This window comes from Neovison vison, chromosome 5, assembly GCF_020171115.1.
Source record: "Neovison vison isolate M4711 chromosome 5, ASM_NN_V1, whole genome shotgun sequence".
Classification (NCBI taxonomy): Eukaryota; Metazoa; Chordata; class Mammalia; order Carnivora; family Mustelidae; genus Neogale; species Neogale vison.
In genome coordinates this window covers 4,302,986-4,326,705 of record NC_058095.1, presented here as the reverse complement: position 1 = coordinate 4,326,705, position 23,720 = coordinate 4,302,986, and the positions used below count along the sequence as shown (strand labels likewise).

Sequence of the window (23,720 nt, the reverse complement as noted above, 5' to 3'; positions counted from 1 at the left end):
TTGAGACCTTACGGAGAGTTTGCGTGGATCTCCTCCCCCGCTGCGGTCTTCACCTTGGGGCCTAGGCTGGCAAACCTGGAAGGGCGGGCCGGCGCGCCTCGGTGAGTTTGAGTTTGTGATGATACATCGCGCCTCGGGCTGCGCCCCGCCCTTCCCTCTGCCTGGAACAGCGCGCCTCCCCGAGCCTTGGCTCCCTGGCAGATTCCTACTCATTCTTTAAAACCTTGCTTTGGCATCACCCTCTAGACAAAATGCAACACTTTCTCCTCTGTACGTAAAAAAAAAAAAAAAAAAAAAAAAAAAATTATTACGGAAAATTTCCTTAAGGATACAGAAGCAGAGAATTCTTCTGTACAACTTTTGCCAGGGAACGCGCGCGGTCGTCGCGGCCTGTATTGCACGGGTCGGAGAGCGGCGTGTCCCGGCGTCTGCTCTTCAGAGCGGCACACGGTACCCGGCACAGAGCGGATAAATGTGTCTCAGATGCAACAGACATGAGCTGACACACGCGCCCATTTTACAGACGCAGAAACCGAGGCCCCCGCTCATCAGAGGAATCGAGGCTGTCTGTTCTTTTAACCATTAGATAGACAGGTACGCGGCCCACTCTGCCCTGCCCCGGGCAACGAAGCGGGAGGCCGGCTGTGCCCCACGCCCCCCGGGGCTGGCCCGCCGGGCACCGCCCCGCCTCCGCGCGGCCACCTGGGGCCCCAGCGCCCGGACTCGGGGCAGGGAAGGAGCTGCGACGGCCCGGGACCAGCCCTTCGCACTGGGGGTGGGGGTGGGCGGTGCGGGCGGCGCGGGCCCGAGGGTGCCTCCACCCTCCCACGTGCTGCGGGGAGCGGGTGCAGGGCGGGGGCCGCGGGGCCGCGCCAGGTGCAGCGCGGGGCGGGGCCGGGCTTGCACCTCAGCGGCCCGGGGCGGGGCCGGGGCCGGGGGCGGGGCCGCCCCTCCTCCCGCCCCTCCTCCCGCGCACTCCGGGCCCGGGATTAGCGACCCGGGAGCCCGCGCCCCGCGGCCTCGCCGCCACACTTTCCTGGGAGCGGCGACACCATGAAGAAGTCGTACTCAGGTGGGCGCCGCGGCCGGAGCGGGGGGGCGTCGGTGTCCCGGGACCAGCCCTCCCCACCTGAGCCGAGCGGGCGGCGGGGGGGGAACGTCACGGGCCGCTGCGCTCCCGCGCAGGCTTCCGCCGTGGGGTGGGGGGGGCGTCCGCGCCGGGCAGGTGTTCGCAGCCCCCACCCGGGACCCGATCCAGGGACCTCCGCGCGCTGAGCCCCTCGGCGGACTCGGTGCTGCCCCTTGCTGCGAGGCCGCGGGACCCGCGCGCCTGTCCGGGACCACCCGTGCGGGGGGCGGGGGAGAGTCCCGGCGCTCGAGGCCTCTGACCCCGCACACTGGCCCCGCTCCCGGCCTGGCTCGGGGTCCCTCGCCGCCGTCGGCCACTGCTCGCTCAGGTGTCTGGAGGGGCCGCCTGGGGACCGCTGCCCCAGGCCGGCCGGACTTCCTGCTCGCCCTCCTGGCCCTTGCGTCTGGGCCCCTCCAGGCGCCGCCCCTCCCAGTGTGCGGGTCCCGGCGTGCGGATCCCGGCGTGCGGGCCCCGGCGTGCGGTGTGCGGATGCGTGTGTCTGCAGGGAGTGGTGGCGTGGAGGATTTCCTAGGGCTCAGCCTCCACGGCTGGTGGTGGTCCAGGCGGCAGCATCCTTTCTTCAGAGGAACTGTTTGTTACCCCTCTACCCGCTGGAGGAGTACGGGAAGTTTGCCAAAGGGGACCGTCCAGCAAGGCTCGGGCTTAGTACCCGGGGTTCATCCAGTGGGTCTGGGGGCGCTCCCCCCAACAGGTGCTGGTACCCTAACTCCACCGGCCGGTGTGCCCTCGCACAGGTCAGGCTGAAGTTCCATTTCACAGATGGGTAAACTGAGGCCACAAGCATGGGAGGGCAGACAAGGGTAACCCAGATCTCTCTCCTTTTTTTTCCCCTTTGTGGTTCCCCCCCCCGCCCCGCCCCCTACCAAGGGATCCTGGCAGGATCTGTGTCCTCCTCAGTTTTCAGATAATAAATGGAATCTTCTCTTTTGCTCACCTTGCAAACTGTGTCCCTCCCCGTAATCTATTTGGACATGAAGTTTTCTGCCAAGGACTCAGGAACTGATTTTTCTTGATAAGAGGACAGCATCATGGGACTTAGCTGGCGCTGAGGAGGCCATTCGGGCCACCCCCCTGCCTTTGGGCCATTTCTCAGTTGCCTGCTTTCCACATTCAGGAACTGAAATGAGTAATAAAGAATAACTTGTCTCAAAGAGGGTTACTCAGAACTTCCCTGAAAATACCCTTCTGGGTCATTGGCTTAGAATTTCAACTTTTACCCCGTAGCTGCAGATAGCACGGCCCTCCAGACACCCCAGCGCAGCTCTATCTGAGGAGCGTGGGCGCGTTGATGGAATGGGGGGGTGGGGGGGCTTCCAGGTGGCATATGCTGGGGTTTGGCACTTGGCCTCCCTTCCTCCCTAGCATGCTCCAAATACTTGAGATGGTTGTGGGCACTGCTGCTGTGTGCAGCCCTCTCCCTGGGATCGCTGGCCCAGGGCAGCCCAGGGACCTCTGCTGGCTCGCCCTGGGCTCCTTGCTTGACCTCCTGCTGGTGGGTCTGGATAGCGGGGGCGAGGTGGGTCCTGCCAGGTCATAGGTCCTTGGCCTCTTCCTGAGGAGACTTTGAGATCATCCTCCGTGGATGCCAGGGGGCCCCCAAAGCAGGCTTGGGCTCCTCTCCTTCCGCCTTCTCCCCCACCCCCCAGGTAAAAAAGAAAGATGAAGTAGGGTTTAATGGGGTGAGTAGGAACCAGCTCCTGTAAAGGCGGCCCGTTCGGCTCCTGTGTTTACCTAACGGGGCGGGACCCTGGAGGATGGGAGCAGGGAGGGCTTGGACCCCTTCCAGTTTGTTTCCCTGCTGGCAGTAGTCCAAGGCGGGCTGGGTCCCTCGGTTGCACTTGTGTGGGATGGGACTGGAGGGGCCTGGCCCAGAGGCGGGCTGGCCTCTTGGCCTCATTTTGAGCATGCGTTCTCTTGGCGCGCCCTGTTCTGGAGGGGTGCTCTGCAGAAGTCAGACTGACCCCTACATCAGCTACCCCAGCATCCATGCTCTGAAATTAAGGAGAGCCCAGAGGGTGTTAAAAATGCCCCCCCCCCCGCCCGCCGCCAAGGGTTGAAAATCCAAGGACAGCCAAGAAGGCTTTCTTTTTCTGCCTGGACTGAATATGGGATTATTGCTTCTGGACCTATTTATGGGCTCAGAAAGAAATTGAATGATTGTAAGGGGGTCCTTTGTAGAGCTGGGTTTGAGCACTCACGAGTCCCCGAAACGGGAAGAATTTTTAAGCTCTGCTTTGGGTGGATCCCAAGTGTCTTGGTTCTGGGCGCGTTCACTGAACTCGTGCCGTGCGTGGGGCACGTACTGCGAAGGTACAAAGATGCTGAAAAGACCGGGGTCCTTGCTGCCTGCTCACAGGGGAGATAGGAAGCAGGTGAGACGCCAGCGGGGTGACACCCCCCACCCCACCCCGATCTGAGCCACGGGCTCCAGATGCCACCGAATGCCCTGGAAAGAGGGACCGTGGGTGTGTGGGGAGGTTTGAGTGGGAGGCCAGATTGAGACCTGGGCCTTGAGAAGCAAGAGGTGGAGAGTAGGGAGAGAATAACAAAGGGCTTTCCGGGTGGGGGCTGCGGTCGGTTGGCAGGCTTTCCCTGGACCCACTTTCCCTGCTGTTCTGTGGGGGGCAGGGCGGGTGTCGGGGGCAGGCAGTGTGGCCCGGGGCTGACTATGGGGTCCTTGGAAGCCAGGATGCACCTCCCCGCCGTGGGGCAGGTGCTTGATCTCGCTTGGGGCTGGTGCAGACTTGTGACAATTGTATGAGCCTCTGTGCGTGATAGGCCTAGAAACGTCTGCCGGGTACCTCGGCGGCTGTGACTGTCTTCATCATTCGTCCCCGCTCCAGGAAGGCCGAGAAGGCCATCTGAAGCCCGGCAGCTCCCCATCTTCCCTGCGTCCCGTGCGGCTTCAGAGACCCAGGCCCGGGCTTCTCCCTCAGCCCCTCGGCGTCGGAGCTGGTCCGACCGCCTCTGCTTCTTGGTGTTCTGAGCTTCTCCCTGCACGCCGGGTCACGGGGTCCTGGCCTTTCAGTGTCGCTGGCTCCCCGGGGAGTTCTCATGGGCACAGGCGCTTCCCCGAGGCCCTCGAACCACAGAAATGCGGAGCAGGGCGTGGGGGTTGGTCTGTGGGTGCACTTGGGAGTTAGTCTGAGGTTCGGCTTTCGGGATATTCCCAGAGGGGTGCCTGGCCGACCAGAGGTTCCAGAGGCCTGGGTAGCTCCAGAGGCCTGGGGAGGAGGCTGGACCCCAGGGGAAGGGCCTGACAGAGACCGCGTCTGCGGCTGCCCCTGGAAAAGTGTGGCCTCGCTCACACCCGGTGCCCTAGGACCTGACTTACAGGAAGGGAGAGGAGCCTCCGAGAACACTTCCCCAGTGAGCTAACCCCGGGTTGCCGGGTGAGCGTGGGCAGGGGCTGAGGCAGGTTCTTCCTCTTCTCTGCCCCCCACCCCCGTCCTCGCTGCCCCTTGTCTCTGGCTCATTCGGGGTCTCAGCGAGAAAGAGCCGCCTCGTGCAGCGGTTAGTCTGTGGCGCTGTGGGCTTGTGCCCAGGACCGCGGGACTCGTGGACCCCGGAAGCCTCCCGAGTCGTGAGCAAGCTGGCCGAGCCTGAGACCCGGGGCCATCGCTCTTGCTGGCCTGGTGCCGAGGCGGGGACGCACGCTCAGACGCGGGGGGTCCGCCTGCCCGCCCTTGTGGCTCACCCTGGCTCGCGGTCACCTGCCCGGCAGCATCGCCCCCGCCAGCCCAGAGGGTTCTGAGAGTCCAGGCATGCGCCTGAGTTGGGGGCCGCCCCCTCGCTTCCTGGAGATCCACCCTCTTCCAAGTAGCCGGTTGGAGCCAGGACAGGTGCAGAGGGGACAGGAGGTTGCCCCTCGGGAGCAGAGGCCTAGAGCCCGCGCACCAGGTGCACATGCTCGACCTCCCAGGAGGGCATCAGCAGGGGGCATCTCACCTGAGGACCCAGGGACCCCGCTAGTGGGAGGAAGTCTGTCCCCCACCCCCCACGAACCCCCCCCCGGGGTAACCCTCGGACACAGGCCACCCCTCGTGGATGGGACCTGGGGGTAGGACCTTGTTTCCGCCCTGCTGTTTGTCCATGCGCAGTGTTGCGTGGGCTGTGCTGTTTGTCTAAGATGTGCTCGATAAGGAAGCCTCCGCGCCCAGCGCCCGGCAAGGGCCCAGCCTGGGGCGAGGAGCGCCAGTTCCTGGGCGGACCGGCCAGTGGCCTTGGGGGAGGGAGGGCTGGAGAGAGAGGCCCCAGGCCTCGGGGGCGGGAGCCTCCGTGTGTGGGGGGAGGTGATTGCTGGGTTCCTGGCTCTCTCTGTTGGAGCTATTATCGTGGAATGCCCAGCTCGAGGTGTGGTCTGGGGGTCTGGGTTTGGGGGGGGATCCGTGGGTGTGAGTGGTGGTGCAGCCCCCCTGGGGACCAGCGCAGAGCACACGAGGGACCCAGCCTCCCGGAGGGACGGGGGGCTGAGCTGTGGGTTGCCTGTCTCCCCAAGCTTCTGGGCCTGTTCGGACTCTCCCTGTGGGTTCAGTCACTCATTCCCAGAGCGCCGCTGAGTGCCAGGCCCTGAGCGTCCTTCCGGCCGTCTGGCGGCTCTCACTGCCGCTCTGGAGGGGTGGCCTGGCCTTGGGTCTCTAGGTTGAGTGTGGCCCTCTGCTCCCAGCCCAGTTTCTCTCTGCCTTATCTCCCTGTCCCCGCCCGGGCCCAGGTCCATTGCAGCTTGCGTGAAGGGGGGCATTGAGCTGCTGGCGGCAGAGGGGGCGGTGGCCCCCGGGCATCTTGCTGTCAGTGGCCTTTTGGAAGCTTCGCAACAACTGAGCTTTGTTCCCGGCCTAATCTGACCTGGTTCTCTGAAGTGTGACTGCCGGCGGCCTGCAGGCCCCCTGGGACAGGAAGGTGAGCAGCAGCAGGGAGAGGAAGACGATCTGGGTCCCAGGGTGGCCCTCGGGCCCAGGCTACCTGCCTTCTCTGGCAGGAACGCACGTCACCGGTCATCCTCCAAGGGCTGCTGGCTCCAGGCCCCACGTGGCGTGTGCGGACCCCACAAAGTGCTGGTGGGGAGAGGAGGGCTGGGGAGACCTCTGTCCTGCTGGCTCATGCTCCTTGGAGAGTCGGTCTTCTGCTGGGCTGGGGTTTCACAGTGGGGCCGAGACAGGATGACGGGGCCGGGGGTCGTCCACGGTCCTCCTTCTGCCTCCTAGAGAGGCCTTGCTCTTGAGGGACGTGCAGTGACACCTAGGTGGTGCCCAGGCCTTCGTGGGTCCTCCAGGCTGCACCTGGGAACCAGGGGATGGTCCCGCAGCCGTGCGAGTCCCTGAGAGCTGAGCCAGGGCCCCTCGTCCCGGCCCGGCCAGGCATGTTGGGGCAGTGGCTGAAAGGCAGGCGGCAGTGACTGTCTGCCTGGGCTGGAGATCGCTCCTGGGCAGTGTGGTTACCAGGAGGGGCCGGGCAGAGGCAGGCTGCCAGGCTGCCTCGGGCCGGGCCCGCACCTCCATCTGACCCGCGTCCTGGGGCTTTCACAGGCTTCCCAGGGACCGCGCTCCTCTCCCCCCCACCCCCAGGACGCGAACCCAGTGGGAGAAGAATGTTCCTGTAACCCAAGCCACTTGGAAGTGGGTTAACTCCAACCCCTGTTGTCTTCCAGCCAGTGAAGGACTGGGCTAATCCACTGGGGAGGGTGGGATTTGGGGTTCACAAAATGCACTAAGAAAACCGTGACTTTGGCTCTGTAGCCACAGGTTCAAATGGGTGGGTGTCGGGGGGCTGGGGTCGGATGGTTGCATACAGGGGAGCCAGTGTAGACGCCGCGGGGGACACAGGGAGTGGCGTTACCTCCCAGGGCACACGGCAGCGGCAGTGTGGGGCTGGGGAGGGGGCGTTGGCCATCTGCTGGCGGCTGCAGTGTCCCGTCACCTCTGGCCCAAGGGGCCGAGGAGGGGCAGCCCCTCAGTAGGGGGAGCCGGTGCCTCTGGACGGCAGCGCCTTCCCGCCCTCGCGGGTGCCGCTGCAGTTGCCAGACCTTCGCATCCGTTTGGGGGTTTGCTTTCGTAAAGAAGAGCTTTCTATACACTGTGCCTCTCTTTTTTCTCTTTTGTCCGCACCCCCCCTCCCCCGTGGGTCGTTTTGTTTATTGCTTGCTGTCCATGTGAACAGGAAAGTGAATTCTTCAGTCCCATCAGTCGTGACCTTGCTTTCTGTGCGCCCTCAGCCGCGGGCACAGCGTCTGATCCTCAGAGGGGTGGCACGTATTTCCCCAGAGGTTTGTGCTCCCCCCCTGCACCCCCCCGGTTCTGATTCTGCTCTTTCCACCTGGAATCAGATCTCATGCGTGGACGGCTCTGTTCCTGGCTCTTCGGAGTTCTTTAACGGACTTAACCACCCTCGTACGACACGGACCCTCTGTTGCCAGCTGGGATGGGGAGGGAGGGTCCCGTCCCTCGAACCGAGGCTTCTGAGCTGAGCTGCAGGTGTGACAGTAGCCGCGCTCCCGGCTGGGGGACGCGGGCTGCTGGGAGACCAAGACTTATCCAGGTAATTAGCTTAATAAAACATTGCACACGATGACTCCTTTTCCCCGTCATTCCTGGGATGGCCTCCAAAACCAGACAAGTGTTCTTCCCGCAGCATTCTGTAGGGAGGCTGGATGAACAGAAAATGCTGTTTGCTCTGCGGATCAATCTGCTTTGAGGACTGACTCGTTCTGAAGATCGGCCCCAGATCCCTACGGTGGAGCCAGCCCCCCACCAAGGGGGTTGAGATGTGGAAGTGGGGCCTTTGGGAAGTGAGTCTGTTTAGACAGTCTTGAGGGTGGGGGGCCCCCATATGTGTCCCCCTAAGGGGAGGAGGAGACTCTTGGGCTCCCCCTACCTGCTCTATGAGGATAAACAATTTTTTTTTTTTTTTAATTAAAAATCAATGAAAGATCAACCCTCTTGCCTACAGGGCTTGCTTCCTGTCTCAGGCTGGTGTGCGATGTTAGGGTTGCCACCCTGGGGCCCTCCTTCCCTTCGTCCCTTCTTTGGCCCCTACAGATGGACGTATCTGTACCTAGGAGGTGTCCCCCGACTTCCTTGAGGCAGCCAGAATGCCCCAATCTTGGGGCCAGTCACCCCAGGTGACTGACCGCCTCTCCTGGCGACCATTCCCTCTGCGACCTGGTGACCTGTGCGGCAACTCCTTCTGGAACTCCAGGCTCCAGGGGTCGGTCAACAGCGCTGCCTGCACAGCCCGCACTGCCAGGGCCTCTGTACCCCGGCCCTACCTCTCCCCAAGGCGTGTCCTGCTGTTACACTCCCGCCACCATCCGAAGCCAGAGTGAAGCACATCTGGCTCTTCGGTGACTTGGGGCACGGTCAGTGGCAGGGCCCAGAGACCGGCAAAGCCTTCCGCGCATTCTGGGGGCCCTTCCTTCTCCTCCTTCCTGCTGCGGTCAGCGGTTTCTGATGGCTTCTTCTCAGTTCTTGAGACCTCAGGTCCCCTGGCCTGTGGTTAATCTCGTCTTTATCACGGGCACGGCTCGTTCCCGGCGTGTGTTTTGGGGTCTGACCGCGACTCAGAAACCACTCGAGGACTTGGAACAGGACTTCAGTGTCGGGTCTTTGCTAACACGGAGGACGGAGAGCAGAAGCTGGGGGCATATCCGGCTTGCGTGGTGTCTCTACAGCCCTTGAAAAGCATGCACGTGATTCCTCGTTTAGATTGAGGAAACAAACAACACCTGATTTTAAATTTTATTTTATTCTTTTAAGGATTTTCTTTTTAAAGTCAGCTCTGCCCCCACCGTGGTGCCGAACTCACAACCTCGAGGTCAAGAGTCACACACTCCCCCGACTGAGCCTACCAGGTGCCCCCGAATGGTAAATTTTAAACAGCTGGCAAATCCCATAAGTACCAGAAAATCTTAAAAAATAGGAATGCTTTTACCAATCACCTACCAGTGCTCTCCCCAAAGCCCTGGTTTTTTTCCTATTGTAGTTTTGGCTGCGAACTCTGATCGCTTCTTTACACGATGACTGGGTAACATCACTTTCTCATGGGGGAATGGAAAGGTCATTCATTTTCTGGTGAATCAAAGTTTGTTCTTTTACTTTTGGTAGTTGGGATGCATTAAAAAGTGGGACTTCAGGGGCGCCTGGGTGGCTCCCTCGGTTGAGCATCTGACTCTTGGTTTCGGGTCAGGTCGTGATCTCAGGGTCGTGGGATGGAGCCAGAGTGGGGCTCCCTGCTCAGATCGGAGTCTGCTTATCCCTCTCCCTCTGTGCTCCGCCCTCCCAACCTGGCTCGAGCGCACACACTCTAAGATTTAAAAAAAAAAAGTCTTTAAAAGAATACTTGTGGGGCGCCTGGGTGGCTCAGTTGGTGAAGCCTCTGCCTTCGGCTCAAGTCATGATCCCTGGGTCCTGGGATCGAGTCCCACGTCAGGCTCCCTGCTCGGCGGAGAGCCTGCTTCTCCCTCTCCGTCTGCCCCCTTTTTCCTGCTGTGCTCTCTCTCTCCCTGGCAAATAAATAAATACAATCCTAAAAGAAAGAAAGAAAGGATATTGCTACCCTTTTTAAAAGAAGTTTGACTTCACACAGTTTGTGGTCCCACCACCATTCTTGCCTTACAAACACAAGGATTCTGATCAAGTCTATCTTGAAGATAATGTCTCCTTTTAAGAATGAAATAGGAAAATGTGGCGCGTTTGTAACTGTATGTTTATTACTAACCAGAGATGCTTTTCGTTTTGACTCACCGTGGAAGAGAATCGAATTCTCCGCTTAAAACAATGATTTTCCGTGGACTTTTCCGTGGCCTACTTTCTGGCTTCACACATGCCACATCTCGCTTTCCCCCCACTGCCCACATTTTTCCACCAGGCGCTCGGGTCGTGCTCACGTCTTCCACCTTCTGATTCCGCACAGCACACAGATCGGAGGGCGTGTAGCCGGACAGCCACCCTGCGGTGGTCAGCAGTCCCCTGAGCAGACACAGACACGGCGGTGAACCATGTCAGTATAACCCAGCCGGGTCCAAACTCTACATATTTTTCCCTCCAACCTGTCCTGGGTGGGAACCCCACCCTCCCCTGGTACTTACGCAGGAGAAGTGTGATGGGCAGGAACGCAGAGCGGACCCAGACAGTGATTTTGCCAGATCGGATTTAAGATATTTTCTATTTTGCACATTTTACAAAAGCGTTTGACCCCGTGGCTGTGTTGTTAGGGCCCTTCTCCTGTCAGCCAAGGGCCTGGAGCTTAAGGTTCCTTGGCTTCTTGGAGACAAGCTACGGATTAAAGCCACCCCCCCACCCCCAGGTCAGAGGGTCAGAGGGAGGAGGTGGTGTCCCTAGTCCTTTGTCACCTGATGGTACTGGGGCAAAGGTGGGCCTGCCCGGCCCCAGCTGCCGCATTCAGCAGAGACAAGATCAGGGGCCAGAGAAACCTTCCAAGGCAGAGAGGTGGGAAGGATCTACCCCATTTCTCCCTTGCTCCCACCTTCCAGGCTCCTTCCAAGCCCCCCCACTGGGTGGCAGACCTGGGGACCAGGTCGTCCTGTGGACCATAGCTCTTCTGCCACGCCAAGGAGAGCCTCGGAGGGGTGAGGAATGGAGGGATATCCTCCTGCTTAAAGATTGTCTGTTGTTTATCTGAAATTCAGGTTTAGCCGAGTGTATTTTCTTTTCTTTTTTTTTTTTTTAGCTGAGTGTATTTTATATGGCAATGTAGTTTATAGGGGTGGGGCCCAGAGTCCGGATGCCCAGCTGGTGAAGCTCTGCGGGAAGGGCTCTGTGGGACCTTGGTCAGCACCACGTCGTGGGGGAGGTCGCTGGCTGCTGTCTGGAGAGGGCAGAGCAGAGCCCCCCCCCACCATGTGCCTAAACTGCCGGCACCTTCCCGACTCGTGAGCTGGACACCTGTGGTGGCTCCCGACGAGGCTGTGAACACCACCAGGAGAGCCCAGGTCCCCTCGGGTCACTGTTGTATTCCGTAGTCCTTGACCAGTGCCCGGGGCAGTGGAAACTCGGTGACACACACTCAGGAGTCTGCTCCGCGTAGACGCGGACACTCAGGATCAGAGAGACAGCGCTTGCCCAGGGACGCGGTCAGCGCTTGGGACGTGACCAGGAGGGCGTCCCCACCTCCCCAGTGCGTCCATCCGGCGCTCGCCTCTGTGGGCAGCAAAGGCCGAGGGCGGCGTCTGGGAGACGCAGGATGCAGGAGATGCAGGAGCTTATCGCCTCATCTCAGGCTCTTTGCACGATAAGCCTAGAGTTTGACTCTCCCATTGCGACCCTTGACTTTGGGGGAGCCCCTCCCAGCTCCTGTGGGCACATGAGCCATGGAGAAAGGGGGGTGAAGACTGTACGTCCCAGGGCCCCCCCCCATCCTGGGCTCAGAGGTGGAGGCACACGCGGCTCCGGGCCAAGGTCCCTGGGACCTCCCTGTCCCTTCCTGAGACACTCGGACTCAGAGGTTCAAAGACAAAAGTTGAAAATGGATTCTTCCGTTCTTTACTGAAAACGGACGTCTGTGTGAGTTTTCATAGCGGCCTCTGCCTGCAACACGGTGTCTTCTTGACTGGAGGAAGGTACTGGCCAGACTTCATTTGTTGTTGGCACAGAGCAGAACGGGGTGTGCGTGTGTGTGTCCTCGTCCACCGGGGTCAGGACGTCCCGGCTGTGCATGACCCCAGAGGGGCTGGGGACAGCCGCCGGATCCTGGGTGGAGACACTGTGGCCCCGAGGCTGTGCGTCGTCATTAAACTCACAGCTAATAATGACCCATGACCTCAGGAGTCTGCTTAGATGTCTCAGGGCCTGTTTAAGCATCTCGAACTTAGAATTTACTGGGTCCGACCCATCATAAAAACTTGGCTGGAAGGAGGACATACAAGGCCTTTGTGCCCACTGCACCCACTGCCTGCTTCCCCTGTGCAGGCTCCCCAGGTTGCAGGCCCAGGGTGATGCCCACCAGACGGGCTGCTATGCCGGGGCGGGGCGGGGGGCGGTGTAGGGATGCCCTGGGGCCACGTGGCGAAGGGGAGTTGGGCGGTTTCCCAGTGCGTGAGGGTGTCTGCCCTGGAGGTGGGCTCTGCCCCTGGGCTGCTAACATGGTGGCTCCGCCGGCCCTCCCCGCATGCTGTTTCTATGGGAAAACGCCTCCCAGGCCATCCCCCTTCGCCCAGCCCTGCCCGGGATCACGGCCTTTTTCTCGAGGACCGAGGAGCCACCGCTCCTGGTCTGGCATCTTCTCTCTGGCTCCTGAACGCCGTGCTGTCATCCCGTTTAAGACGCCGGCCAGGGGCGCCTGGGTGGCTCAGTGGATTGGGCCGCTGCCTTCGGCTCAGGTCATGATCTCAGTGTCCTGGGATCGAGCCCCGCATCGGGCTCTTTGCTTGGCGGGAGCCTGCTTCTCTCTCTCTCTCTGCCTGACTCTCCGCCTGCTTGTGATCTCTCTCTCTGTCAAATAAATAAATAAAATCTTTAAAAAAAAAAAAAAAAAAAAAAAGACGCCGGCCAGGGGCGCCTGGATGGTTCAGTGGGTTAAGCCGCTGCCTTCGGCTCAGGTCATGATCTCAGGGTCCTGGGATCGAGTCCCGCATCGGGCTCTCTGCTCAGCGGGGAGCCTGCTTCCTCCTCCTCTTTCTCTCTCTGCCTGCCTCTCTGCCTACTTGTGATCTTTCTCTGTCAAATAAATAAATAAAATCTTTAAAAAAAAAAAAAAAAGATGCCAGCTAGAGGGGGCGCCTGGGTGGCTCAGTGGGTTAAGCCTCTGCCTGGGATTGAGCCCCGGGTCCTGGGATCGAGCCCCGCATCGGGCTTTCTGCTCAGCGGGGAGCCTGCTTCCCTCTCTCTCTGTGTCTGCCTCTCTGCCTACTTGTGATCTCTGTCTGTCAAATAAATAAACAAAATCTTAAAAAAAAAAAAAAAAAGACACCGGCCAGGCGTGAGTCCTGCTTTCTGCCCCCTGCTCCCCCTGCCCCGACTCACCTGAAGGGTGTTTCAGACTCGAGGGCTCCGGGCTCAACACGTTACAATTTACCGGTGTGTGTCACGGGTGCGCAGTTCGTGACTGTCTGTGAAATGGCCTTTGTGCCCAGCCTCGGAGTTTTTGGGGTGCCCGGGTCTGGGAGAGCGCCCAGATCCTGGGTTCCGCAAGCGTGACTGTTCCCTCCGGCTCTTACGCGAACTCACAGTTTGTTCAAACGCATCGGCTCAGGGCAGGCAGGCTTTGTCGATTCCAATTTATAGATCCCGGAGTTCAGGCTGGCGTGTGTGGCTGGAGAATGATAACCGTAAAAACCATTTTAAAATTATGATTATGATTAATATGCTACTAATGATAATCATAATTTATTGAGTGCTTACTTCACGCGAGGTGCTGTGCCGAGTGCCCACAGCATGTGGCCCCATTTAACCTCGGTCACCCGTGTGCGTGCGCTCCGCTCTGTCCACGGGCTGCGGGTCAGGCAGCCGGCGCTGGCACGGGGACCGCATTTCCTGGGGTGCAGGGCTGCAGCTAGTCCCTGGCGAACCCTGGATTTGAACCCTGCTCCTCCTCGGACTGCTGGCTTCCCTGCCTCCTGGGCCTCTGGGAACTCCCTCCAGACAGCCAAATTGCAAATCGCCTCCTTTCCTTCAGAATATGTTTTATTTTAAAATCACATGAAAATAACTCAATTCTCCACTGGAGCAACTGAGTGCTTAGACGGCTTGGAGGCCTCTCCGGCTCCCTCTTCACTCTTCATTCCGACGCGGGCCTGAGTGATGAGGTCCATGGAGCTGGGCTTCGGTAGCTCTTGGCCGTGTGTCCCTCCCGGGCGGAGGCCAGGCGGAGCGGGCTGGCTGCGCTGGGCAGGGATGTTGTGGGAGGGTGGGAACCTCAGGCCGCCACCAACCCGGCTTGGGAACCAACGTGCCCGGTGTCTTCTCCGTGCCAGGGGCTGCCTGGCACCAGCCATGTGTTTTGGGAAATTGGAAAAATAAACAGCACAAATAAAACAAAACTCCACCCGAGAAATCTGAGACAGATGCTGTTTTCCTCCTGGCCATGGCTCCAGCCCCAGCCCGGGTTTGGGGAGCAGCGAGCCCAGAAGGGAGCTTGGGGACCAGATGCCCGGGGGCGGGGGGGGGCCTATGGAACCAGAATGGGATCTCTTTTACCTTTGCCAGAGACAGGGGCAGGGGCACGGGTGGGCGTCCCGCCGGCCCAGGGGGAGTCGCAGCCGGAAGTGAGTCAATCCACAGGAATGCTGGGCCCGTTCCTTGTCTGTTCCTCGCCCTGTACGGTTTCCATATTGGGGACTCGCTGGATTCGCGGGCATAGCGTGGCTCACTGGTGCCACTCTTAGCCCGGCAGTGGGACCTTTGAGTGGCTCGTGTGTGTGTGTGTGTGTGTGTGTGTGTGTGTGTGTGTGTGTGTGAGGACGTAATGATGAGATGGTGATTCTCCTGCTATGTTGCTCCCGCTCAGGGGAGAGGTGACAGCCATCGTGGAAGGGAGGCCTGCGGAGGCCGGGGATGCCCGTGCTCAGGCCTCAGCAGCCCTAGGAGCAGGGCCTGTCCCCTCCCACCCCTCCCTGCCCTGGAAAGCCCACCAAAGCCACTTCAGGCCCAACCTCTCCCTGTCTAAAGAGAGCTGTCCGTTCTGGAAGTCCAAGGCGGGACCTGCCCGAGCAGGCCTGAGGCCGCGGCCCAGGCTTCCTGTCCGGCAGGGCTGGCCTGGAGACCCTGTGCTCTGGTTGGACGTCCGAGGAGGGATCGCAGTCACCGCTCGGCGGTGAGCAGATGTGCATCCGAGTAGGCGGGGACGGTGGAGGGAGGCCTGTGTGTCTGCCGGGTGAGGTCACTATAATCGTCGGGGTTCACCAGAGAAACAGAGCGGTGGGGGACGGGCTCGTGTCGTCCTGGAGGCCGAGGAATGCCACTGCCTGCAGTCAGATGACACGGGGTGTTGGCGTGGGGCGGGGGGCTCTGTAGGAGACAGGGGGTGTCCGAGCCTCCCTGCTCTGAAGTGGCAGTGGTAGCATTTGCTCGGTGGGGGTGTGTGGGGAGCGGATACGAGCTCGTGACCATCCCAGAGCCTCGGTGCTTGGACGTGGCCATGACCGCCCAGCGTCCCCCGAGCCTTCTGCAAGGGTCAGCATGGCCCTCCCTGCCTCCTCAAAGCCTCGCTGGTCACTTCAGGCCCTTGGATCTCCTGCCACCACATGCATCCCTTGGCGTTGTTTCACCGCATCTGGGTTCAACATTTGGGGCGCATCTTGGGGTTCTCCCCAGCCCTGGAAAGAGACCTGGGCTTGGCGGCTGGTGTCTGTCAACACTAGACCCTGCGGGACGAGCCGCACACGTTCTGTTCTCGGCGCTCAACCCATCCATGTCCTCCGGACGTGGAGAGCATGTGAGTCCCCGGGGAGCCAGGCACGAAGCCAGCGGTGCAGGTTGGCCCGCCGGGAGCTCTGGAACCGCTAGGAACAATGCCGGCTGCATCCCCTCCCCGTGGCCCGTCGTTGAGGAGTGAGTTTGTGGAATAAATGAATGTTCCAAGGGCCTCTCTGGAGGACGGCACCTCTGAGGCCAGCATTCTGGGTGGGGGGCCGGGAGGTTTCTGGGTTAGCCCCGGACCCCTTCTCTGCTCCTCTTGCTGTGTGTGGGGAGGGCCTCTGCTGGCCAGCGTGGGGTGTCCCTACAGCTCCAAGGGATGGCGTGGTGGCCCGGGGACCCCGCTTCTGGAGCAGCAGCCGCGCTTCCTGCCCCTCCCGTGGATCCCCTTCCTGGCAGCTCCGGGTTTGCTTGGCTTAGCAGCTCCCCAAATCCCCTCGAGTCCGGACTTGCCTGCTGTAAACCTCTCCCGAGAGCACGCGCCGGACCCGGGGGTTGCGTGTCGGGACCGAGCGCCTGCAGCACAGGGCGCATTCCCCTGGGGCTCTGTCCTTGTCCCCTCCTGCGGTGGTGGGAGGGACCCGCTCCCGTCCTTCACGCTCCCGAATCCAGTCCGGCTCTGCCCCGCCCCAGAGCAGAGGGGCTGGGTTGGCGCCCCGGGTGCAGGGAAATCTCAGTTCACGATGCGGGTCGACCTGCTTTATCCCGGGGGTGGCGGGAGCCTGACTGGGCGCCAGCACCCTCACGGTCCTGCGGACAGTCGGGGTGGGGGGGCCACTTGGCCAAGCCTGGGTTTTGGAGGTTGATGGGCTCAATTGCTAGTAGCTGTGGGGCCCCAGGCGCGTTGCTCAGCCCGGCTGAAAGGCAGCTGTGAGACGGGAGTGAGAGCTGGGCGGGAAACGTTGCTCCAAAGGCTCGGCCTGGTGCCCGCCGGCCGCCGGAGTCCGGAAGGCAGTGGCTGTCCTTGCGGGTGGCAGCTGGGTCAGGGTGTCACGGGGGAGGAACAGGGCCGCTGGTTTCCGATCCTGGAGCCCCCTGCAGAGCACGGGCGAGGTTATAACCCCGTGCGGCCCGGTGTGACCTTTGCCCTCTACCCCTGTCTCTAGGAGTCACGCGGACCTCCAGCAACCGTCTCCGGAAGCTCGGCGACCCCACCGGCCCAGGTGAGTAGCTTGTTCAGCTGTGACCCCCGCCCCCCCCCCGTTCTTCTGGCCCAGCCCTTTGAGGTGAGCGGGGGCTGGGGGGGGGCTCGCCTGCCACCCAGGGAGGCCTGGTCTTTGATGGCTCCGACTCAGGTGGCTTTCAGGCCCGCTGAGCACAGTTTGCCAGAGGTGGGCCTCGTGGGAGCGGAAGCGCCTCTGTAGGGAGGCAGCCCTGGCCCAGGGAGCAGGCTGCATGTGTGTGGGGGACAGAGGACAGAGGACCGAGGCGGGTGTGGATGCTGTTGGGCTGCCCCAGCAGAGGCGCGGAGGGACGGGCAGCCCACGGGCAGGAGGCTTGGACTCTGAGCAGCCACGGACCCCTGCTGCTTCCCACGCCCTGAGGGGGCTCCGGCAACCGAGCGGGCGGGCAGCGGGGACCAGGGTCACATAAGTGGTCTCCCGGTCGCCTTGGCCGAGTTCTTCCCTCTGCCTCTTCTCTATGTGTCCGTGCGGGCGGCCTCTTTCCAAAGAGGACACTGGGGCCCAGAGGTGAAGGACGGAGGGACGCGCCTCCCCTGGAGCCCACACCCTGCCCTCCTAGGCCAGCCCTGCCCTGCGGAGCTCTCCCTGCCGGTGGGTCTGTTCCGCATCTAGCCACAGTGGCCACGTGACTACCAACCACGTGAGGAATACACGACATTCATTTCATTCATTCATTCACGTGCATGGAATGATGCAGTTAACTTCTTTTAGATTAATTCCTCGTAACTGCGTGTAGCTAGCAGCTGTGTAGTTAGCCCGGTCTGGATCATTCCGGCTACCCCTAGAATTCCTTCCCCGGGTGTCCTGAGCCTTCTTCGGGGGCTGTTGCAAGCCTCTGCGAGGGTTGTCCGTCTGAGGTGTCACCTGCCCACGGGCTGGGCACCCCCAGGCTTGTGGGGCAGCCGAGGGGCAGCCTGGCAGGGAACGGGGGTGGGAGTATCAGGGGCATGTGGATGCACAGGCCGCGATGTCCCTACGGCTGTGTCTGAGGCCCCTTGTGGTGCAGGACGGGGCTGGGTGTGGGAAGGGAAGGGTGACGCCCGGCTGGAGGTCTCCCGGGCGGCTGAGTGATTCACATCCGCGGTTACGCAAGAGCTCCGCCCCCTGCAGCCACGTCGGGCCACTAACCACTGGACGGCCCGGCCTGTCTTTCTGGGGAACTTTCCTCTGGGGCCCCGCAGCTGGTCTGCTTCTTTGCCCTTCCAGCAGCCGGGCCAGGTCTAGGGGCCTCGCCTGGTGCCGGGGCCAGGGACAGGTTGCTGAGCTCTGGGGTTGAGGTCCGGAGACTGGCGCCCTGGGCCATGTGGACACAGTCTCCTCTGGCCATTGCTTCCCTGGGCTCAGACTGGCCAGTTCTGTGCCGTCAGCACTTGGCAGCTGCTGCCACGGTCCGCTTGGAAGCCTAAGGCATAATTTGCTGCAGCCCAGAGCTGTGCGCCCGCGATCTGGGTTTTCTTGGGACCGCCTGCTGACACACAAAATCCTCTCTGTGGGGGCCTGCGCGGGCTCTGCCTCGGGACACCCTTTCCTTGTCTTCCTGGCTCCTTCTCTAACCCCAGCCGTCCCGCAGCTAAGACTGGGGTCCCGATGGGGGTCTTCCCTGGACCCCCAGCCTCTCGGTGCCCTGGTCCCTCTGACCCTTGCAGGATCCCTGTTTGGAGCCGCCACCTGCCCTCCCCTCCCCCGAGCCTGACCTCTTGTCGCACACTCGGCCTGGCCTCCTGCGTCCGGGACCCCAGACCCCTGGTCCTCCCAGAGGGCCAGGGGCTGTATCCCAGCACAACCTCTCTGAGCTCAGGCTCTTCACGAGGCCGATGCTGGCAGAAGCCACAGGCCACCAGCTCGAGCCATGCCCAAGGTCCACCCTCCTATGACCTTACTTTCTGCCCATCTTGAAGAAATGGGATTGGTAGACCCAGTAAAAAGACTGGAAAGCATGAAGTAAGCCAGCCGTGTGCCCACTGGCCTTCTTGAGAAATAAGGTGTTCTAGGTGCGGTGTGAGCACCCGGGGGACCCTCCCTGTGCCTGTTCCTGCCAGGGTGACTCCCTGGTCACTGCCGGCGCACGTGTGCTGTGTGTCTGGACGACATGTGTCTCCCCCTGCGGACCAGCAGCTGCCTGTCGGCCGTCCGAGGGGCGTCGGCTCGAAGGTGCTCTGCTTTTTCAGGCGACGGGATGTCTCTGAGATCGTCCTCGCCGGCGCGGGTAGCCCTGTTCGTGTGTACTGCCCGTGGGCGATGGCTCCGTGGCGTGGGCCTGCTGCTGGAGGTCGGCGGAAGCCTTCCTCTGTCCTCGGCGCCGCTGGAAACATCCTCACGTGTCCCCATGCACACATGTGTGTCCCCAGGCGGATGCCCACACTCTGACCTCCCAAGTGGCCTTCCGGTGTGTTCTCCCACAAGCCTCGAGCGGCCTCTGTGGGTCGCTGCCTCTAGGCCACTGTCTCTGGCCAACCTTTGCCCTGGTTCCCACAGCTCGCACAGCGTTTCCCCTCGGCCGGTTCCCTCACCTCCCACGGCCGGCCCCGCCAGCCTTGCCCGACTGTCCCCCTGGGACTCCTCAGAGCCTCTCTTTGTGCCCGGACATCCGGTGTGTTCCGTGTCCCGCTCTTCCTCCTCCCAGTGCCTCTGAGATGGATGGCCTCATCCCTGCTGTAGGGAGTTGACTAATGTCCCCCCAGAATTCTTGCTCACCCGGAACCTCAGAAAGTGGCCCGACTGCGAAATGCATCTCTTAGAAGCGCGGTCAGTGAAGGCCCCGGAGATGAGATCCTGCTGGACTTCGGGTGGTTCTTAAGGCCGATGGCGGGGGGCCTTACGGGAAGGGGAGAGGTACAGGGGAGGAGGCCACGTGAGGACACAGGCAGAGATGGAGGGAGGTGGCCACAAGCCCAGGGACGCTCGAAGACGCAGGAAGGGTTTTTCCCGCAGCCGCTGGAGGAAGCTCGGCCCCCGCTGCTAACCTTGATTTTGGGCTTCCACCTCCCGAACGGGGAGACAATCCACTTCTGTTGTTTTAAGCTCTCCGTCATAGCGATCTGAGACAGCAGCCCCAGGAAGCCCATGCACATCCCGCTGGGCCCGGGTGGGCGGACGGCACTCTCCCCGCAGAAGGGTCTCCCTGAAACGCTGCTGTCTGGGCCGTGTCTCTGCCCTTACGCGTCACGAGTGGATGCCCCACGGCATCCCTGGTGGGTGTTCCTGCCCCCCCCAGTCTTTCTGTCCAGGCTCGCACACCCCTCCTTGCTCCCGGCCCCGGGGAGCTCTCTGCCTCGCTCTCAGGACGCCCGGCTGTACGCGGGGCCCGGCTGCCGGCGTCCCAGCCATGTGGGCCGAGGGGGAGAGTGTGGCTTGGCGGTGGGGCGCTGGTCAAGGAAGACACTGCCAGAGTCTGGCTGCCCGTGGGCCTTGCCTGAGGCTCCCACAGGCACCCCTCGCTAGTGCTGCTCTTCCCCACCCACGGACACCCGCTCCTCCTCTGTTTCTCTCGGGTCTCAGCCCGGCCGTCCACTGAGGTCCTCAAGCAGGAAATCTCAGCCGTCGTCCTTGACCTTTGCCCCACCCCCAGCACCGTCACCGAGACCTTCTCAACTCCCTCTGCCCTCGAGTGACCGTTGGATGGGCTGCCTCACGGCCGGGGCGCGGTCAGGCATCCGTGCCCCCCGCGTCCTCACCCTTCTCCCCACGGACGCTCCGCTGGCCCCGTCGGCGGTCAGTGGCATTTACCGAGACCCGCCTGCGCGTACAGGCTCCATCCGTGTGATTATCTGAAACCGACCTGGTCATGGCCTCTTACTTAAAGGACCCCTAGTTGCCTTTTCCACACGGGATGGACTAAAGCCCAGGACGGTGTTCAAGGCGCTTCCCAGCCTGACCTGTCTCACCTTCCAGGCTCTTGCTGCCCCCTCCTCCCTCCTAGACGGGGAAGCCTTCCCGGCTTTCCCCCCGGCCGCGGTGCCGGGACAGTCCCTGTACCTTCGTACTTCTGAAGGCCTTGACTTTGACCCAACCTGTCCATCTCCAGCGTTGGCCTTGGGGGTTTCTGTGTCCTCCGGCCCACAGGGCTGGATGTTCTTACGGCACGTGGCTCGCAGGCTGCAAATACTGTTGCATTCAACTGGGAAGGACAAGCTTGGGGTGATGGGCCCAAGAATGAGTTTAAAATAGAAAAGTCAGCCTTCTTTTGCGTTGGCTGAAAAGTAGCTTTTCTCTTCGTGTTCTGGTGAAGAAATTCATTGAGAATGCGGTGTCTCTGGGGAGGAGGATTTGGGAGCAGCGCAGCCCTGCGGCAGTGGGCACACGTGGCCCCCACATTGAAGGCGGTAGATAGAGCACGTTGACGTCATCGCAGAACGTTCTGTCGGGCCGAGCTGGTCGGGAAAGCCAACACGTTGGCTCTTCAAGTTCATTGTTCTTCCTGCGAGCACGTGTTGGGCACCGAGCGAGCGAGCGGGCAGAACATTGGGCTCTCGGCAGGAAGGGGAAGACACTAGCCCTGTGTGGGCTTTCTCGGTAATCTGGGGAGATGTTTCAACCCCAGGGGCTGCGGGGCAGATGCTCCCGAGATCCGGGCCTCGGTGCTCCTCCGTCCCCTTGTGCCGCAGGGGCAGTGGGGTTCTCCTGGAGGCACGAGGTTCCGGCTCCGGCCCCGGCCCTGCCCAGGATGGGTGACTGAGCCTGAGACCTGTTTGTGGCGGAATTCAGCCGCGCCTGGGCCGCCCCTCTCCATTGTCTTGGTTCCCTTCCACACTGTTCTGGAAGAACTCTCACAGCAATGGGCCGGCCCGGGCTGTTCGCACCTGTAAACCCCGCAGCCGTTCCCAAGGCAGAGAGTAGCTGGGTTGTATTTATTTAGGAACAGCGGAAACTTGCTGCTCAGTAAAGAGTAGAGAGAAGGTTCCTGAGAGGAAGGTAGCCAGCCCCAGCCCCGAACCCGCCTCGCTCTGGGCCTTGCTTGCCGGGCCAGGCTGGGGAGGGGGGGTGCCCGCTCTGCTGGCAGGTACGGTGGGGGCAGCGGCGGCCGCGGGAGGGGCCGCGGGAGGCCTCAGGATGGAGCGCCTTCGGTGTTGACTCAGGGAAGCCGACCTCGGTGCTGGAGTCAGGGATGAGCAGGAAATGAACGGAAAAGTCATTTCTTAGAGTGAGAGCTCCCCGTAGCTTGGAGCTGATTATGGAAGATTCGAGAGCGTCTCATGGAGCAGGGGGCGGCGAGAGGGGGTGGGAAGCCTGAGCCCAGGGCCTCAGGAAGTGTCCTTTCCGCCGGGCTCCTCTGTCCCCGTGTCCCCACAGCCCCTCCTCAGAACGCGCACCCCAGGAACGAGGCCATGTTGGTCCAGGGGCCCCTGCTGTGCCCTTCACGGGAGTCGTCCTCCTGGCCTGGCGGGGGCAGTTCAGGGCACCCGGGGATGCCTCGTAGCACCCATGGGGTGCGGGGGGGCTTGTGGCTGTGTTTCCTGGAGGGCCCCCCAAGTCCTGCCTTTAACGAGAAAGCCATCCCCCCAAGCCATCCCCCAGCTCTTCCTTCTCTCCCCTACACACCCCTCGCAGGGCATGGGGACATGGATGGTGAAGAGGAGTCTGCAGGCGGGGGTGGGGGGATGGGGGGTTGGGGAGGTGGGGGAGGTGCGTGCAGATCTGTTGGGGGGGGTAAAGGACAGAGATACCATCTTAGAAACTGTCGAGAAGAGGCTGTGGGGCAACGGTGCCCACCCCAGGACACGGGCTGGCAGGGGAGGCTGGGAGTGGGGGCAATTTCCCAAGGCTGTGGCCACGGTGGGGGGAGGGGGTCCTGCCTCCCCCAGGTGGCAGGTGTTGGTCCAATTTGGAAAGTGCTGGGTGGAAGGAAGCCAGCCCCCCACAGGGACGGCTGGGCTCTCGCATTTACTATGCTAATGCGCGGGAGGCATCTAAGGCCTGCATCTAGTTTATGTAACCACAGAGCCTTGTCAGGGGAGGAGAGAGCCACGTGGGGAACCCACTTTGGGGGATGCAGGTCCCCCGGCCTGGCCAGGCCTGTTGCTCCCCTCCCCCGCTGGGTGTGGACAGTGCTGGTGCCTAGACACAGCCTCGATGAGCACCGGGGGGTTGGCTGCCGCCTTCTCCCACGGCTTGGCCTCACCCCACCTCTGCGCCTGGCCTCTGAGCTGGCTCCTGACTAACACGGGCCTCATTGGAGCCAATTGGTGCTGCCAGGTTTTTGGTTTCAAACGCTCCCCTGCTTGGGCCAGAATGCTTGGATTTTTAGGCATGGGGTGGGGGAGGATGGACATTGAGCCAAACTCTGCCGGGGAAGCACCGAGGGTCAGAGCCGTGCTCAGCCATGAGGACTACTACAGAGCGCTGGGCGCCTGCAGGAAAGGGGGGGGCGGCCCATGGCCAGCCTGAAGCCTGGCCTACCCCGGATTCCCACCAGCGGACCTGTCTGTGGGGCCCTCCTGGGCTGGCTTGCCTTGTGGCGCGTCCCATCCCACGTGTATTAAAGGGGTTTCTTCTTTGTATCTTTTCTGTCGTGTCTAAATTCAATACAATGAACACATATTATGTTTATATTCAAGAAAACCAGTGAGGAATATTTTTTTCAAAATCGGGGAAGAGATTTGAATGGATAACCCCCCAAATTCTCCGTGATTGCCATTGTCCTAGCTCAAGGATTGTTAGCGGTTGGTGGGCTTTCGGGTTTACAGGGCCTGTCTGTGTTCCCTGGGGGCCCTGAACCCATCACCACAGATCTGGTGGGTCGCAACAACAGAAGTGTGTTCTTGCGACATTCTAGAGCTGGAGTCTGAGATCCAGGTGTGGCTGGGCTGCCCCCCCCTCCCCACCGTCCTAAGGCTCCAGGAAAGGATCATTTCCTGGCCTCTTACTTCTGGGGGCTGCATCCAGCCTTCAAAGGTGGGGAGCATCAGGTTTCTGCCCTGCCTTCCCGTCCCTTTCTCTGCAGACCTCTCTCTGTCTCCCTCCTGCATGAGGCGAAGGCACCCAACTGCACTGCGGGCTCCCCCTCCTAACCCCGGCTAATCA

General features: G+C 61.6%; 1 protein-coding gene across 1 annotated transcript in view; it reads left to right on the top strand.

The window, feature by feature from the left end:
- The first annotated feature begins 989 nt into the window (after window positions 1-989).
- Window positions 990-23,720, top strand: part of SEPTIN9 (septin 9) — a 143,206-nt gene continuing 120,475 nt past the window's right edge. The window contains exons 1-2 of the mRNA XM_044247342.1: window positions 990-1,072; window positions 16,623-16,679. Of these exons, the coding sequence (XP_044103277.1) occupies window positions 1,054-1,072; window positions 16,623-16,679 (76 nt within the window). The 5' untranslated portion in view covers window positions 990-1,053. The remainder of the gene's footprint in view (window positions 1,073-16,622; window positions 16,680-23,720) is intronic.